General features: G+C 50.3%; 1 protein-coding gene across 2 annotated transcripts in view; it reads right to left on the bottom strand.

The window, feature by feature from the left end:
* CEP104 (centrosomal protein 104) overlaps positions 1-19339 on the bottom strand; it is a 49864-nt gene that overhangs the window by 23877 nt on the left and 6648 nt on the right. For both annotated transcript variants that reach the window (XM_061185078.1, XM_061185079.1), the window contains exons 3-11: positions 9703-9876; positions 9189-9327; positions 7850-7912; positions 7177-7253; positions 4373-4541; positions 3884-4015; positions 2753-2980; positions 784-981; positions 35-202 (exon numbers count right to left, since the gene is read on the bottom strand). In XM_061185078.1, coding sequence (XP_061041061.1) covers positions 35-202; positions 784-981; positions 2753-2980; positions 3884-4015; positions 4373-4541; positions 7177-7253; positions 7850-7912; positions 9189-9327; positions 9703-9876 — 1348 coding nt within the window. The remainder of the gene's footprint in view (positions 1-34; positions 203-783; positions 982-2752; positions 2981-3883; positions 4016-4372; positions 4542-7176; positions 7254-7849; positions 7913-9188; positions 9328-9702; positions 9877-19339) is intronic.

Genomic DNA, 19339 nt, shown 5'->3' with positions numbered 1-19339 from the left:
CACGGGGGCCCCTGAGGGGCGGGCAGGGACTCACTGGGGTCACGATGTCTCGGATGGCTCTCCTGATGAGGAATACGGCCGCCCTCAGCGTGCTCTTCAGGTCTTCCTTTGGGGTTGCCGCCGGTGCATCCATCAGCTGTTTATACAGGGCGAGCAGCGCGTCCTCCCGGTGCGACCATGTCTTGGAATAGGCCCCGGCCACCTGGGAGGGCGGGAGCCGGCCCCTCAGAGTGGGCACTTGGCCACGTCCCCTCCCCAGCAGCCCCGGCAGTCCCGGCAGCCTGCACCCTGCACCCCCGGCCTTGGTTTGTTTTAAACCAAGACACAGCTTTTCTAATAACAGGACCTCCACCCACTAGGTATGTGTATTTGGAGAAATACTCCTCCTAACGTGCAAAATTTAAGTTTATGTTAAAACATGGAACGTATTAAAAGTTCCAGCACGAGAAACTTTTGAGGCTGGTGACACGCTCATGTTTTGTTTGCTCTGCTGTCCTCTTCCCTGGAGCTGGCGGTGCTCTCAGGCGGGAGCTGGTGTTGGACCCCAGCCCTGTCAACACCACAAAAAAGGCCCAGGCTTAAATGGATACTTGTCATGAAATCTGAAATTCTAGCTTATCCTTGTGCTGCTTCACATAAGGAGTAACTATCAAAAGACTTTTCCCTTGAACAGTGAGGACAAAGGGCAGTTGCAGCATCAGGACCAGCAAGCCTGGGAGCCCTGGGGAGCCGCCCGCCCCTGCCCGTTGTTTGCAGGCTGTTTATACGAGCTTCTGTTCTTACCAAGGCCTCTCCCAGCACGTCCACGGCGGAGCTGGCTTCGCGCAAGGCCTTCTCTGTTAGAGGCTCAGGCTCGCCCGCGGTGCCCGCTCTGGGAGGCTCGCCGCTGTCCGTGTCCCTCCTCTCTGGCTCCGCGGCCACTGCCCCAGGCTGCTTGCGGGTTGCGGGAAGGGGCCGCTCATCGTAGGGCAGGAACTCGAGCTGCGGGAGGACAGGGCGGCTGCTGGGCTCGGTGCAGGATCCTCCCCGCGTACTGACCACCCCGGTCTACACCCGTGGGCTCACTGCTTGGGACTTACCTGGTCAGAATGATGGTATTTTGCTAAATATCAGTCTTATCAAGTTAGAATAATTTATACAATAGGGTGTAATTGGAAAAAAAATTAGATCGGGGTTTTATTCCCTTCTAAACTTACTACAGACCTAGTAAACAAGCAATGTAGATTCTGCCGCGATTACTATTTACAACTAGTGATTTCAGTTTAGCTGACAGTAGGTCACCACAGTACAAGTCATTACAGTTTTTTTCTGGCAAGACCTTTGGCATTTTCTTAGTTTATTAGTTTATTTCTGAGAAATAACTATCAAGCCTCATTTTAAACGCATCCAGTATCCAGCAGCCTTGAACTAACACAGGCAGCCAAAACTCCAGATCCTTACGCCACCTTTGTCTGCATGCTTCAGCAGACATTTCCCGGGCTCTGTTCTCGGTGACCCATGCAGAGCAATGGGAAGACAGACTCCCTGCCCTCGACGGGCCTCGTTCTCAGGGGGAGACAGATATACATTAAACAAGTAAACACGTCGCAGACTTCCAGGTAACTGAGGGCAGAAAGAGCGATTCCAGAGTCACTTTCTGAGGCAGGTGTCACAGTGACACTGAACAGACAAGGAGGACCGTTTATTCATACTTAATACTTGCTGAGGTCTTAACTGGGTGTACAACACATGTGAGATTCAGTTTCTCATCTTTTAAAATGTACTCACACTTGTAAAACAAAACACATTGAGGTACTAAAAAAGGAGAAATTAGAGTACTTTTAAATTGAAGTGTGAAATATAACAATTAAGTTGCAGACAAGATATCACTGGAGGGAGAGGGAGGATGGCAGTGCTCACAGACACGCCCTGGGAGAGCCAGCGGCACGAGGCAGCTGTGGGCCTCTCCAGCTTTCCTGGGCCTCTGGCTGCTGTCGGCACTTGCCTGTGCCCGCCTGGCATCCTTCCTTCCTCCCCAGGGTCTACTGGCCACATGGCCACGCACGGCAGGGGCTCCAGGGAGGCCCTAACAGGCCAGTCGGCACCTTTGTCCCCTCTGGTCCTCGTCACTGCTCCTGAGGTGGCAGGATCTAAGGCTGATCTAAGCAGGGTTAACCCGGGGACTCTGCTTAGAATGGGACGCACGCTCCCCCCAGATGGCAGAGCGTACAGACCTGAAGCTGAGGTCACGTGACGGGCCCAGCCTTCCAAGAGGGCGTCTCAGAACCACAGAAAACAGACTCGCAAGACAGGAATCAAACCAACCCTGGAACCCACGTGACCTCTTAAAATTCCCAGTTATAAACGCCAATAACCCCTAGTTTGAACCAGGTTTTCTGTCCCCTGCCACACAGGAGGTTCTAACAGGTACGGTAACTGTGTATGACTTGTACCGAGGCTCTACTAAGGTCACGCCAGGATAGGAACCTGACGAATACTGTCTCATTTATTCCTGGAAACCACCCTTTAAGCAGACGTCTGTACATCTTTGCAAAGAGAAAAGCAGAGGCTCAGAGGATGAAGTGTGTCTCAGCCATTGGCCGATGTTCCGGCCGCAGCTTTTCTGCCCCTCTCCTTGACGCAGCGCGGGTAAGGCTGTCACTGCTTTGTACCCTGATACATCCCTTGTCCCAGGAAAGCACCCGGCATGATGCGGGTCCCCACTACGTACATGTGGAATAAACTGCCCACAGCGTGAACATGAGTTACCTACATGGGCCTTGGGAGGAGGGTCTGCGGCGGGGGGTGACCGGTCCACTGCGCAATGCTGAGGAGAAATGTCCAGGGGATGCAATGAAGGCTTCTCCTGAAGGAAAGGGTCTGCAAACCGGTTTTCTGTCCCCCTTTCTTCTGGCTGTGGCAGTGAGAGCGTGGGCTGCTGGTGGCGAGGGCTGCTGGAATGGACCAGGGGCTGGAGGGGCAAGTCCAAAGGCCTTCGTATCTGGGGAGAAACGGGCCATTCAATCCCCAGTGTCACTGCCCCACCAGACCCACCCCTTGTTCCTCCAGGGGAGCGCTAGTTTGGGAAGGCAGGGGGGAAACCCACACTGACGAGGTCCCATAGCCATGTCACTGCCCCCAACTGTCTCTGGATGGCTACTGTGTGGACCACTCAAGTGACACCTGTACCAAAACACCAGCGTGGCCGTGAGCGTCCGCGCACGGGGTGCTGTGGCGGGGAGGCCACAGGCGGGCAGGGAGCACCCGGGCTGGACCCGAGAGGCCTGTGCGGGTCACTCCGTGTCTGCAAAGCGGGCCACTTCGTGTCACCTGAACGAGTGCAACGGACTCAGCGGTGGTCACGTGCTGGGCCAGGAGTAAGCGCTCCGGGCAGACGACTACATCTGGGGCTCCCTGTTCTCACCCCCGTGGATGGGATGGGGAAACTGAGGCACAAAGAGGCCAAGGAATGAGTCCGAGACCACAGAGTTGGACGGAGGAACGGAGCCCGGGGCCTGGCAGCGAGTGCCAGAGGCTGCACTCCCTGCACTGCCCTCTGGGTGCCGGGCCTGTGTCCCAGCCTGGAACGTGGGCTCTGGACATGAGACCCGCCCCCACCCAGCCCGAGCCGTCAGGGTGGTGCTCTCTCCCTGCACTCCCGGGGGCTGCGCGGGCAGGGCTGCCAACAGGAGAGACGCAGCGGCCCACCGGGAAGCCTTCCCCCCCGACCTGCCCTGTCTCCGCCTCTGCAAATCCTCCTGCAAGAGTGCGCCAAGGCCAGGCCTACGACACGGGCCCGCGGGCTGCAGCTACCTGTCACCGCTGTCGCCTGAGCCTGACAAAGTCCTCCGTTTTGCAACACACGCGGCCACCCTCCCTCGTGGGCCGCGGCCCCGGCACCCACCAGCTCGGCGCCCACCAGCTCGTGCCGCCGCAGCTGCCCGTACGCCCGGCGGTGCCGCTCCATCTGCTGCTTCTCCTTGGCCAGGTCGTGGTCCTCCTTCTCCACGGCGCACCGGCCCAGCCGCTCCCCGACCTGAAGCACACGGCCGACCCGCTCACGCCAGGGGCAAAGGCGGCTTTAAAGGAATGCTTCGAGCACAGTGTGGGCGACCAGCTCCGCGTCGGGGGGAGAGGGGGACGGCACGGGGAATGGCGGCAACGGGCCACCGCCACCTGCGAGCTCACGGTAGTTTAAACATCCTATGTTTCCCGCGGCCGCGGGCGGCACGCGGCCCCGAGGAGGGCTCTGCAGGGGTGTGTGCTCTTGCTGTCCTTCCTGTGCTGACGCCCCTGAACCCATGCTAACCCCGCACCTTCAGAGGCCTGCCGTTTGCTGAGCGGGAACCAGGGCAGTTAGACACGGAGCCGCCGCCCTCCCCGCAGGCAGTACCTTCTGCAGGTCGGCAATGGCCTGCTTGAGCATCTTGGCGTCGTCGTAGCGCTCCCTCTGGGCCGCCTCGCGCTTCCTTTCATCTAACCTGCGGATAATCTGTGCCACTTCCGGATCCTGGTACATGTCAAAGGCCAAGTCATCTAGTGGGGAAATATAGTCAGACTTCCTAAAGGAAAGGAAAGGGTACTTTAGAGCCAGTTTCAATCTACGTCACGCTGCAGGGGGAGAGTGGGCCCCGTGCTCAGTGCTGAAGACACAGACAGTCTGGAAAGGTCCCACCCCCACCCATTCCGGAGCATTTCCGGCTGAGAAAGCAGAGGCTCAGAGAAGTCAGTAACGGGCTTCAGGTCACACAGCAAGTGCAGGCAGGTCTTGCTGACCCCACAGCGTATGCTCTTGACCATGAATTATACGCACTCAGGGCATCTGAGCCTTCAGTGCGTTCATTCACTCGTTCGGCAGATATTCCGAGTGCAGACCGTGCAGGGCTCTGCTCTGGGCGCAGGGACAGGACAGAGCACGTGCATCGTTTGCAGACGTGGGAAAACCAAAACCAAAGCCAGCAGTGACCAGGCCCAGCCCTGCAGAGGCTGGCTTGGTGGCCCAGGCAGAGTCCAGGGTTGCATTTCACGCCACAGTACCGGTGACGAGCATTAGAGACGGAGAACTGCTACCACTGGGCTTGTACCTCAAAGTGTCTGATCGCATGACATCACCATCCAGTCCTGCAGGAGATCAGAGAAATCCTTCCCAGGATAAATGACCTAAACGTGATCTGAATAACCTGTTTCGGATTACGCATCGCCTCCCTCTTTCCTCCCAATTCTATAACCGGCCAGCAGCTTTCTTCTGGACCTGACGTTTAGAATCAGGACGCCGTTCTAACTACTCGACAGAAGCGTTAGGGGACACGGTTCAGAGTCTCCCAATCTGCTGCATCAGAGGCAGGAAGATGCGTGCTGTTAGCTTCGCCTTGGGTGTCCTTGCACACAGGGAATCTCATTAAAGAGATCATTTGTCATAAAAGTTTGGTTGATTAACAATATATTCAAACAGGACAGGGGACCACATCGCCTTTCAAAAGCAGCCAGGACCCCCTTCCCCCACGCCTTGATTCAGGCGGCTGCGGGCACAGCAGCGGGCACACGGCCATGGCGGCTGTGAGCATCTCCATTCATCTCAGTGATGACTGAACAAGAGCACATTTCTGTGCTTCCAAGATCCGTTGACTCTTTTTACCTAAATACACACCAAACTCTCAAGTCTAACTCACTCTGCCTTAAAGTTCCAGAGGTGAAACCAAGACTTCATTACAGTATAAAAACTCTACGAAGGACGAAATGATGTTGCAATGCCCAGGCATCAGCAGCGCCCACTTTCCACGATGCCCCAGCGGTGCCTGTGGACTCAGCCTTGGGCGCTGCCCACAACCTTTCAAGACCTCCCTCTACCTTCAGGAAAACCCTGGCGGGGGTGGGGGTGGGGGTGGGGGGGGTGGGGAGGGCGGTGAGGCAGGACAAGAAACTGCAGTTTACCGTCCCCCACGGCTAACTTGATAAAGAACTGATTTAAATAGAAACCACAATTCCCCAGAGGGCTTTTCTTGGAGATACTAAACCCGGTAAGTGAGCTTAGTCGTCCCTGTTCACCAAGGGCAAAGCCGGGGGCAGCACCTCCACGATGCTGAAGGAAGCGGAGACGTACCTGCCGTCAGCGCTCCCCCCGTGTTTCTCACCCCCACCTGGCAAGGTGAGGACTCCAGCAGGCAGGAAGGATCCGGGCTGGGGACTGAGGCGGAGCTTGTGTAGGTGGGATGGGGCACCCTGCACCGTGACTTTTTATACACGAAACTGTAAGCACGGCCTCCACTCCAGTGTGCCATACTCAGCACCACCCAGTGGCTCCGAGCAACGGCACAGAGAATTGACCCCACGTTTGATGCAAAAGGAAGAGCCAGCAGTTCTGGCCACGTGCGTGTGAGCGTGGAAATACACCACAGGTCATGGGCAAATGTCAACCGTCTACTAACATCTAAGGTCATGGGCAAATGTCAACCGTCTACTAACATCTAAGCATCTTATCTTTTTGCTATTGGGAAGTTGCCATCAGAAAAGGGGACCTGGGTATTGTTTTGAATTCCCTTCTCTTTAGGCCAGGCGCCTGTGGAAGGGGTCCCCCTGCTTTAATAAACAGCAGGCACATGACAAGGGTGCTGAAGGACTCTGTCCCAGAGGGGCACCTAGGGACAGAGGGTGTAAAGTGCCGTGCCCTTGGCCTTGCCCTCCACGCCTGACTTGCTAAAGAGTCAGCAAGATAGCGAAGTCTGTACATCTGTCCCTGTGAGGAGTGTGGAGAGGAACTTACAGAAACTGATGTGACATGCAGTTCTCACTCCCTTAAGGAATGAGGTTTTAAGGCAGATATAAGATGAACTTTGGGGTAACTGGTAATCTGGGTCAATTAATACTTCGATTCTTACCTATGAATTTGCCTGTGCCACCAAAATATCAAAGGATGGCTGACAGATCTTTTATCTGAATGCATTTGAGGAACTGTCTAGTAATACCAGAACATATAAGAAACGAAGTCATCTCTGAAGGGCAGTGAATGAAGATGTGCTAAATAAAACGGCGACCTTAATCTGCAGTGTATTTAAGACAATCCCATCAGTAGCTTATTCGGCTCCAGACTGAATGTAGAGGCACCCAGGTCCAGGATCCTTTCTTTGGAGCTGACTTGCACTTTCATGATTCCAAGGAAAATTACAGAAATTTATTGCCTCGGGTGGGCGGGGCTCTTACCCAGAACAAGTTCCTTCGAGAGCTGGGTCCTCTGTGTTGTGCCCTAGATAATGATCAATCAGCTTCTCTCTAGAGGTCTTCGGGGGAAAAAGTTATGCTTAGTATCTCAGAGAGAAAAGGAACAACATAAAACAGAGATGATCTGACATAAAGGTGTCAGTCAGGGAGCTTCAATGATCCTAGTGTCCTGGAGGGACAACTAAAATTCTCGAGTAAAGTTTAATACAACAGGGCCTCCCTTGTGGCGCAGTGGTTGAGAATCTGCCTGCCAATGCAGGGGACACGGGTTCGAGCCCTGGTCTGGGAAGATCCCAAATGCCGCGGAGCAACGAGGCCCGTGAGCCACAATTACTGAGCCTGCGCGTCTGGAGCCTGTGCTCCGCAACGAGAGGCCGCGATAGTGAGAGGCCCGTGCACCGCGATGAAGAGTGGCCCCCACTTGCCGCAACCAGAGAAAGCCCTCGCACAGAAACGAAGACCCAACACAGCTATAAATAAATAAATTAAAAAAAAAAAAAAAGTTTAATACAACAGCTGCTGAAAATTATCTGCTAGCTGTTCACCAGATAATTTTGTGAGGATTTTTAGGATGATACTTTTGTGACAAAAATAAACGATCCCTTCTTGTTAAAAATAAATGTCCCTCTTCAGGAATGAAACTTCCCAAACTTACAATATTGCTTTCATCACTGAAATCTGCAGGGTCTCCAATGATATTTATTGCAACCAAAGCAACCTAAGAAAGAGTTAATCAACAGAAATTAAGTATAAAATGTTTGACATGACTTAACCCCTTTATAACAAACTCTGAGCCATACTGTCATAAAACGGGATGATGTACAGCAAAACGCTTTAATTGTAAAATCTCACTCTAATATAGAATTATTAATGACTTTTATAAATTATATAAGTTAATATTCTAATGCTGAACCAAGAGGGTATTTTAATGTTTAAAGGATGTTAAAACAATATAGCTAAAAAACCTCCAAAGTTTTAACCCAGCTTTATATTGAACCATCCACTCAAGGTTAAGGATGGGGTCACATCTACATGATCGTGGTAAATTAGACAATGAAATGAAAACCCACGTTAACATAGCTTGGTTTGTCCGAGGCACTGATTCTCACTCGACGGGGAGGAGCTGCCTTCCCGTACCCCCTTCCTTGAGCATCACGGTTGCTGAACTGAAAACTGAGGAATTACTGGTGAATACACAGATGGGGTGGAGGAGGGAAAAGGCTCAGAATTCTGCTGTCAAATACGGACCAGGCAACACGACTCTGTCTCAGAACTCTCCTTCAGCTCACTTGCTCAGCATAAAGCTCTGACTTGTTGGAATGCTTGCATTCCTCTTGGAGGGGGCAGGGAGTGCTGTAAATATTTGTGCTAATTAACAAGACTGCTTTGGACACAGTTGATTTCCACTATATTCTTTATGCCAAAAAAATAAAAAGAAAGGGACGGAGGGAGCTAGAGAGATTCTGGACTGCATGCATCATTAAACCGCATTCTCAATTTCCACCAGGGGATTTATCTCGTAAGAGTTTAGTGGGTTTATGTAGAACAGTGTTGTCCAACAAAAATACTGGGCTGGCCAAAAAGGTCGTTTGGATTTTTTCCATGAGATGTTACGGAAAAACCCAAACAAACTTTTTGGTCAACCTGATATAATGCAAGCCACATATGTAATTTTAAGTTTTCTAGTCGACACAGTAAAAGAAACATTTAAAATTGATTTTTTGATTTTACCAATATATTTAAAGCTAATGTATCCAAAACATCCCCCTCTCCTTGTGTAATCGAGCCTGGGTCACACATGCAGCCCATGCACTTGGACCAGCCACGCTCCCAGCGTGCACAGCCGCACGTGGCCGGTGGCTCCAAATTGGAGCGCGCAGCTCCAGGGAGCTTAGCACTCTCCCACAGACACCACCTTAAAGGAGGAGTCTGAGATGCCACAAAGCAGGGGGCGGGGTAGGGGTGTCACCAAGGGGAGGGCCCATGTGTCTCACCTGATTATATACATTGTACTTGTTGATATGGTTTTGGTGAAAAATCAGCTTAAGAAACTGTCCTACTGCATCCACATAAACCGATTTTAGTTCCCGGGCTTTGCAACCTGTCTTTTCATTGTCACAGAGAGAGACGTAGCTGAAAGAAAAAACACAACTCTGGAATCACGTTGATGTGGAAATACGCTGCCTTCGGTGCCCACTGAGCTCCTCAGGTTTCAAGGAAAGTTAGGTTTGGAATGAAAAACCCTAGGGAATAAAGCCCAGCAGTCAAATTCTAAATAGCTCTCTTCAGATGAGCTCTGCAGCTGAAAAGTGGCCTGAATACGACCGACAGGAACACTGCTCCATGAGCACACAAGCACCAGGCAGGGGTTCAGAAGTGGTGTGACCTCCGCCCGCACGCAAGTACGTGAGACAGCGCCAAGGGCAAGGGCGATTCCTTAGTTTTTAATTGCTCTGAGGTAGAATTAGGCTAAAAGTCCCCACCATACGTGTTAAATTTCATTCTCACCCAAGCCTTCGAAACTGCTCTGCTTGATATGGTGCAAAATATTCAGGCAGGCTCTCACTAACGTAGAACTCGATTTTGCTGGCGATCATGTACTGGTGAGCGAGCAACTGTAGTTTTCTTATCCGACATCTCTCCACCATTTGAAGAACAATTTCTTGTGGAAACTGGCAAAATCTGAAAGCAAACACATTTTTGTTTTATCTGCAGGATCTCCGTGGAGGGTTGAGGGATGTTCGCAGCCACGCTTCCACGTACGTGGCAGGTCTGTGGGTTCTGACGCTGCAGGGTCCCCGGTGCTGTCCCCGCCCTCTGGCCTTCCAGTTGCAGCTGGAGCTCGGAGTGAAGGTTTGATGGGGTCTGCCAGCCCCCCAGCGTGAATCATACTTGGAGCAGTTAGTTAGTGGTTTGAAATGAAACACAAAGTTTATCACGAGATAAAAACATCAATCTAAAGAGGCTGTACTAGTGAGTCAAAGGATTTTCCACCAGAACCTGAACACTTCAGGAAACCCCTTGCTTTACAGAATCCTGAGTGTAGTGAGCAACGATCAATACTTCAAGAGAGCCTCTCACGCTCGCTCAGCGGCCTGGAGAAGCCTACAACTGTCCACACTGGAGCTTCTAATTCTGCCCAGAAGGGACACAGCGCATGAGAACGTCACACTGCAGTATATGATCACGACTAGCGGGGGGGCAGCACGATGCTTCAACAGCGGGCAGCGTGTGCGCCGAGCTGGCAAACACTGGGTGCGCACGACAGTGGGCATCGAGGGCATCTAGAGCCGGGGAAGCACCGAGGATGCGACAGTGGGAAAGGCCCCTCCAGCGCGCGTCACGATCCTCCTTGAGTGCAGTGGTGACCTGGCCACTGGCCGGCCTGGCCCCTCTCCCGCCTTTCCTTCCAGCAGCCCCAGCACACTGCAGGTGCCCGTCCCCACCCCAGCTGAACTGCACCAGAGCCAGCCTGCCCCTTCTCTTCACCCCATCACCCCATCAACACACACGCACATGCACACTCACACACACTCTCACTCACACTCTCACACACATTCACACACTCATACACATACACTCACACAACTCACACACACTCACACAGTAACACACACTGACAGACTCACACTAACACACTCACACACACACACTGAAACACACACACACCGACACGCACACACACTCACACACCTCACACAAACCTACTCACACACATACACACTCACGCACACACACTCACACACATACACACGCACGCACACACTCGTACACACTCACAACACTCACACACTCACACTCACACACTCACAGGGTCACACACAGAACGCACACACACACTCCAGAAAAGCCTGAGGAGCCTCCCATGACCCTGCCTCCGTCTCCAGCTCCCATCCCGTTTCTCAGCTGCCCCCTTGGCCAAGGTCACAGGCCACCACTGACCTCCATGAGGCTGAGTGCAACGTACACCTCGTGGTCCTGACCTCCTGGGCCCCTTACTGCCTCGGGCCACCTTCCCGTCCGGCCCTGACTGTACCCTGGGCTGGGTTCCAGGTTCCCTTCTCTACCTAGACTCACTGTGAGGCATCCCACCTGCCCCATGGCTTTGAAAACCTCCTATCAGGGAGGAACCCCAAGCAAACACCATCCTGTGTCCGCACTTGCGCATCTCGTTGGTGACTTGACATTGAGTGCAGGCATCCTCAAAGCACCAGATGTGACGCAGACACACACACCCCTGACCCAGCTCCCCAAGCCGCCCCAAACAGCCCCCTCCCCCAGCTTTTCGGCATCAGCACCGCACCCATCCTGTGGCCCGTGCCTGTCCTTACGCCCCTAGCAGGAGGGTCACCATCAGTGGGCAGGACAGAAAGGAAGAGCACAGGAAGGATCGTCAGGCTGAACGGATGGGACTCCGGAAACTTTTGTGCTTAACTGAGGGACGTAAAAGGGTGAACGGGGAGAGCGCTGCTGAGAAGGTGGGGCCAGTGACTACGGATGGAACAGGCTCGTATTCTGGGGGGTGATTGCTGGGGTTTCCTAAACGTCAAGGTTGTAAGAGAGATGCATGTGGGGCAGGAGGGCAGCCAGGAAACTGGGAACTTAGCAATTCGAGCCTTGAATACCCTTCAGTCAAGCACTGCTTTAGACATCTCAGATATTTACTCTTTTTAAATGCAGGGCATAGACATTATAATTGGTGGTGAGATCATTCTAGACATAAGGACACAGTAATCTCGTGTGGAGAAAAATCCTTTATTATTTAAAAAAAAACCCCACAAACCTCCAAAACTGTTTAAGGAAAGCTAAGATGACTGACAAAAGTTTGAAGCTGTATATTTTAAAACCCTTCAAAAAAAGGGCTATGGGAATTCCCCAGTGGTCCAGTGGTTAGGACTCGGCGCTTTCACTGCTGAGGGCCTGGGTTCGATCCCTGGTCAGGGAACTATGATTTAGCTATTCAAAGGCAGCTTATTGGGAGTTTATAGATGAATCAAAAATACCCCTCAAACTGATTAAAAGAAGGGACAATACACTGTGCAAATCAGTGAAGAGAAACCCATCTAAAATGGAGCTGGGGGCCCTGCAGGGAGGGTTTCAGACATGGACTTCCTTCATCCGGGCAGGGAGCGGCAGACTCGGCTACCCCAGCAGCAGAAGGGAGACTTTCTCCTGGTCCAGTAACAGCCCAGCCAACGAGATGCTGTGACCACCCCAAGCCCTCGCTTTCCTCCAATGGACTTAGGTTCAAAGCAGCCCCTCCCAACTGCCCCTTTTCTCTATAAAATAAGGTTTCTCTCTCTCCTTTGTCCTCAGACTCACCTATGCTTTCACCACTTTGCATGTCCCGAACTGCAATTCCTCTGCCATTCTGGAATAAGCTCATTTTGCTGGCAAAAACAACTGGCTATTTTATTTTTAAGGCTGACAGCGCATGGTGTCCAGAAGTGGATTCTGGAGGAGATGGACCCTGGACCCCCGTGTGACAGCCGCCCGTGCCCCCTGCCCCGCTCCCCTCCCCTCCCGGCAGTGAGAGTTCTCCTCCTTCCGGGCCAGGAAGCCTCCTCTCCGATCAAGCTCCCTCCTTCTGGTTGAGTGCTCTGACTTTACTTCGGATCTGCTTTTTTTCTTTTTGGGAAGGCTTTGTCCTTTTGGTGAGTACTCACTCATTTGTTCCCCCTTTTGGAAGTGTGCTAGAATTTTGGTAAAATTCCACTGGAATCAGGCTATTTAGGGATTTTTCTTTTGCTCTTGAGAAAAGCTCTAAGAAATGGGACCCCAGTCACCTAAATGCTCTAAGGGCACCCTCCTTCGGGGACCCTGGCTGGTTTTATGTTTAAAAACTATGGTCCTTCCTCATGCACATTTTAAACTAAATAGACTGACTTAACCCCAAATACTTCAGAATACCAAGGGCCATTATGGGGAACTTTCAACCTCTCCAAATTTGTTTCTCTCAGAACCAAATTAGAAAGCCACGGCTCTAAAACTAAACAGACTGAACGGGATGCTTATTTTAATTGGTACCTCGGAGCTTCCAAACACATCCAGGACTCTAAGACTGCCTCTTTACAAAATACCATTCCTAGACTAACAGAGGCGAACAAACTGAAAGAAAACAAAACGGCTTCTGAGGCCTCTCTCCCCTCCCCCCTCCCCCTTGTGCCCCTGCGCCACCTTCCCTCCCCTTCTGCCCATCCTCACCTCCTCTGGGCCCTCCACCCCCTCCTAACCCTCTTGCTGAACTCCCCCTTTTCTCCAAACCTCTCCCTGTTTCCCCCTCCCCTGAACTTATTAAGTCCTGCCCTTTTACAGCTAAGCCTTCTAGGGGTCTAGATGCTAAATCCCTAGTTACTCATGTTGCCTGGACTAAAGCTGAACTTTGAGCTATAGTCAAAGATTTTCCCAAAGTAACTGAGGACCGCCATGGGTTTGCTGAAGAACTTATCCACTTATAAACCTATCAACCTGGCTTCTCAGATTTATATCAATTAGTCCACATGCTTGCTGGTGAAGGTCAGGCCCAACACTGGATGAAACTTGCCTGATGGGAAAATCCTGAAAGGGATTTGGAAAAACAAACCCTGACTGTTAGCAGGAAATCCAAGAACTTGCTAGAAATTTTCGCTGAAGAGTTTCAAAAGGTATTCCTAAGCATGATGACTGGAACAAAATTCAGGCTTTGCATGCAAAAACTTATAAAACCTGTTCACGACCATTGTAGTTGTCTTCAGACTGTCTTTAAAGAAAACTCTGGTCTTCTTTTGGATGTTGAATCTGCTTGGGTTTCCTTTAGCTCTGTGTTCATTAACGGGCTGAATGGGGATTCTCTTCCAGTTAAAAGGACCAGGATGGGGACTTCCCTGGTGGTGCAGTGGTTAAGAATCCGCCTGCCAATGCAGGGGACATGGGTTCGAGCCCTGGTCCAGGAAGATCCCACATGCCACAGAGCAACTAAGCCGGTGCGCCACAACTACTGAGCCTGCGCTCTAGAGCCCATGAGTCACAACTACTGAAGCCTGCGTGCCTAGAGCCCGTGCTCCCCAACAAGAGAAGCCACCGCAATGAGAAGCCCGCACACCGCAACGAAGAGCAGCCCCCGCCCATCGCAACTAGAGAAAGCCCGCGCGCAGCAACAAAGACCCAACGCAGCCAAAAATAAATAAATTAATTAAAAAAAAAATAAAAAAGGACTAGGATGGAATGGGAAACTCTGTCCACTCCAGGTTTGGTTAATTTGGTAAATCAGCTCGTTTGCACCCTAGACAATTCAACAAATGGAGGCCCCACCCTCCCCGCCAAACAAAACCAAAACCCTCTTGGTCTCTGCTATTACCGCAAAAAGCCAGGACACTGGAAAAGAAGACAATTAAAGCCTAAGCACCGCAGGCACCTTCAGCCCTCTAAGCAACCTTTCCAATGTCCTCCTAACCCCACCGGCCAGGCTCTGAGGAACTACAGGGGGCTCTTCCCAAGCCTCCCTCTTAATCGGCTCGGAGAAACGACCCTCTGGATGGGGAATGAATCTCTGTGTCCTTACTGACACCACAGCTACGCTCCTGGTGCGCAACCCCGCTGCTGTAAAGCAGCCCTGCCTTGGAGAGCTACACAGTTCAAACAGTGGGGGTTTTAACGAACCCCCAAAGATCCCCGTCTCGGAACCCGTTCCCTCTTGTTTGGGCCCTTTGAGAGACACACACTGTTTTCTCCTTAGGCTCCTTCATCCTTATTCAATCATTGGGCAGAGATTTCTTAGGAAAATACCATGCTGGAATTTCTTTCTCCTGAAAGGGGGAAATAGTTCTAGAATTTGACAGTAGCCATCAAAATAGCCAAGCAGGGAACTGAATGACCCTCGGTATCTTTTACTTGCTCTGTCTCAGATGCATTAGAGGTGATTTCAAGGACACTCACTAGTCACTTGTCACCAATGGATCAGCTACCACTTTCCTTATGGGCAAAATCTCCAACTGAAATACCCAGAATCCAGTGCTCCTCCTATTAAGATTCAAACATATCCCTCAAAACTTCTCCCCGGAATTAATCAGTACCTTATAATTAAATAAAGAGGTCCTTCAAGGCATCAAGCCCATAACAGAAGATTTCAAAGCCGCAGCCTCATTATCCCTTGTACTAGTCCCCGTAACACCCTGCTTTGCCTGTGAGAAAACCCAGCGGCTGAGGATGGAGGTTTGTCCAGAAACCGGAATAAGTGACACTGTTATCCCTGGCACCCTGTTGTTCCTAACCCCCCGCATGCCACTAGCATCCATTCCTACTAAAAGCAGAATCGCATTGTAATTGATCTATGCACTGCGGTCTCTAGCATTCCCCTTGATAAAGCTACTCTGTATCTTTTTGCTTTCACTTGGGAAAGAACAGTACACCTGGACAGAAATGCTTAAGGGTTTTACTGAAAGTCCTTCTTCTTTTTTTAAAAAAAAATTTATTAAAAAAAAAAATTCTTTTGGCCGTGCTCAGCACATGCGATCTTAGTTCCCGGACCAGGAACTGAACTGCGCCCCCTGCAGTGGAAGCATGGAGGAGTGTTAACCTCTGGACCACCAGGGAAGTCCCTGAAAGTCCTTCTTACTTTTCAAACCTTAAAGGCTGATCTGGACAATACAGTTTTCTGCAGGCTCTACTTTATTACAATATATGGATGGTTTGCTTCTCTACTCTCCTCTAAACTTCACAGGACAGCATTCACCTGTTAAAACCTTTTAGCCTTAAAGGGACATAAAGTCTCCAAGGAAAAACTGCAGTTTGCTCAAACTCAGGTTCAATATTTAGGCCACCTGATCTTAGAATGAGGCTACTTTTAGATACAGGTAGGCTTCATGGTACCCTCAACTTCCCCAAATCTAAAACTCAGCCCAATTACGAGGTGTTTTGGGCTAGCTGGCTACTGTCAAAACTAGATTCCAAATTTCTCTCTTATGGCCCAGCCCCTGCATGTTTTACAAAAAACTACAAACCGGACCCTATTATTTGGGGCGATCAGGATGACATAACCTTTGGAGCCTTAAAGAAAAGCTCAATAAGGGCCCCTGCCCTTAGACATCCTAATTGTCAGCTTCCTTTCTTTCCCTTTGTATGTGAGAAGGAGGGGAACGCCCTTGGAGTACTCATCCCAAACACAGGGACCATCATCGACCCAATCGGCTACTAGAGCCGACAGCTGGACCCTGTGCCATGCGGACAGCCCCCTGGTCTCAGAGCCACTCCTGCCACTGCCCTTTTGGTTAAGGCCACCAAAAAAATAATCATGGGATTCCCCCTAACCGTCTTTGTACCCCATGCAGTAGAAGCTCTCCTGAATTCGCATCACACTCCTGTGAGACCCTCTTGCTAACTGCTCTTCACAGAACTCTTTCTTGCTGTAATAATCTCATCCCTACTGTTCCTCTCCCCCCTGCTCTGACAAAACTCTTCCAGACTGCTTAACACTGACACATCACCTTTTGACTCCCTGCAATAGTTCACAGGAAATTCCTCTAACCAATGTAGATTTTTCATGGTTTACTAATAGTTCCTATCTAAAAGATGAAAAAGGTAAACACCGTGTGGGGTTGCTGTCGCAACTCCTCTTGAAGTCATCAAGGCAGTATACCTTTGGCTACTTCAGTCCAAAAGGTGGAATTACATGCTCTCACTAGGGCTTGTACTTTAGCCAAGGGCAAGACCACCAACATTTATACCCACAGCCGGTATGCCTTTGGGGTAGCCCATGACTTTGGGACGTTATCAAAACAGCAAGGTTTACTTACCTCTGATGGGAATAAAATTTAAAATGGCTCTCATGTCTAAAATTTATTAGATGCCATACTTTTGCCAGCTGCTCTGGCTACTAGCAAGGTCCCTGGGCATTCCGGACTTGAGTCCCTGTAAGCTATAGGAAACCATCTTGCTAACATTTCTGCCAAAAAATGCTGCTCTCAAAGGAACCAATGGCTAACCCTCTGTCATGGTCCAAAGGGATATCCCCCATATCCTCCAGATGATAATTTGGAAACATTGACTAGAAATGCCCAACAATTGGCCCCAGAAAAGGAAAAACAATATTGGAAATTGAATAACTGTTGGCTTGATAAAAAGACAGAACTCTTGGTTTGGGCCACACAACAATCTGGTCTTACCAGAAATTCTAAAGTTCCCACTACTGACCACTGCACATGCCTTAAGCCACTGGTCTACTGGCAAAATGACAGAGTTCATGAACCAATATTGGTGAAGAAACACGAAGAAAGCTGTGAAAAGCGCCCACCGTGCTTGTCCCATCTGTCCAAAACACAACCCAGGAAAACCTGTCTGCACTGCATTAAATTGCTAATGGGCCATTCAAGACCTGGCAAAGGGATTTTATTCAGCTGCTCCCATCTCAGGGATATAAATATGTCTTAGTCATGAGTTGCATGTTTTCTCACTGGACTGAAGCTTACCCTTGTTGACAGGCTACTGCCTCTTCTGTGGCTAAGATCCTGTTAGAAAAGATCCTCTCTACCTGGGGAACCCCCCCTTGAACTTCAGTGGTTGAACACTTTGACAGGTCTGTGTTGTCTGGCTGGTTTTACACTTTCACTGTCTTACCATCCTCAATCCTCAGGGCTAGTCTAATGCATTAATGACATCATTAAGACCCAACTGGCAAAATTTGTAGAGACCCTCCAAATACCTTGGCCAAAAGCATCACTGTTGGCCATTCTAAATGTCAGATCCACCCATTTGGGAACTCACAAACGCTCACCCTCTGAGACAGTCACAGGAAGCCCAATGCACCTGGTTCCCGCCTCCTTTGATCCACAGCTGATAAACGGAGATATACTTCAATATTGTAAGGGCCTTACTGCTTCCATTGAAAGTAATCACACTTTAGTAATGTTTTCACAACATGCTCCCGGGAGATGAAGACCTTAAGTATCACACCATGCAACCTGGAGATTTCACTTACTGGAAAGGACATCTCCAGAAGGACTCCCTTCGACCTCACTGGAAAGGCCCCTATCAGGTACTGCTAAACAACCCTTGTGCTGCTAAGCTCCAAGGAATGGACTCCTGGATTCATGTCACCTCTAAAGAAAGCACCAAGCCCTGAGTGGACCTGCACACCAACTGGCAACTTGAAAGTAAAGATTTCCAGGAATTGAAGCAGACAGCATCTGATGAGACAGCTTTCCCAAGATGGACCAGGCCCATATACCCTTTTCTCACTATTGCTTCTTACCTTATTTTCTCCCTCTCTACCTTGGACAGACATTGCTTTTATGCACATTTCCTGATCTACTGCAAAAGAGGGAAACCTTGATCTGTCCATGACAGCAGTGACCCCTACTCATACTATAAGTAAGTTCTCTGGAATCCCAAATGCCACTCTGTACTAAACTGTTCCGCAGGTCCCTTGTATAAGGTGAGACTACTAAATCCACATGCCCTTGTTCCCTGGCTTAATTTAAGCTCTCTTGAATATGCATACAGAAGACACTAGAGCAGCCAATTTGAGTCAGACCATTTGTAAGCTGGCTGTCATACCCACATATGTAGGAAGACTTTTAGTATGTGATAACATCATACTTGAGTCTTGGTTGAATGACGCCAAGTCCTTGATACCGACAAATGAGCCCATAAATGCTACCCCTGATGAGGGGTCCTACGTGCTCCTCCTGCTTACTCTTCTATATGTGGAAGCCTTGGTAATGGCCCCCGTGCTTGGGCAACTCATCATCTTGACAGCTGGAGGGTAAAAGAACAGTGTGCTTTTGTTGTATTCACTGTTCTACTTTCTCTTCATAACAGATCAGAAACCTCCCATTGGTCTATTGCATTAAACCTCCTTAGCTGCCTTACATGGGAACTTCCAGCAGGTGTATATGACCCCAGGTTTGCCTCTGTAGGGAGAGCCACCCTTCTCCCCCCATCAGAGTAGGTGCCAATGAACACATGATGAGAAATCTCTTCCTAACATTAGAAGAGCTGGCCAATTCCACAGCCGAAGGAGTAGCAGCCCAACATCGATCACTTAACTTATTAGTTAAAGTAGTTTTAGATAAGTGCATAGCCCCCAGTTACCTATTTGCTGAGCAAGGAGGTGTTGGAAAAATAGCAAATGCCATCTGTTGCACATGGATAAATGTCTCAGGAGAGGTAG

The sequence above is a fragment of the Eubalaena glacialis genome, chromosome 3 (genome assembly GCF_028564815.1).
Source record: "Eubalaena glacialis isolate mEubGla1 chromosome 3, mEubGla1.1.hap2.+ XY, whole genome shotgun sequence".
NCBI lineage: Eukaryota > Metazoa > Chordata > Mammalia > Artiodactyla > Balaenidae > Eubalaena > Eubalaena glacialis.
Note: the sequence above shows the minus strand (reverse complement) of the source record. Positions and strands in the feature narration are given on the sequence as shown.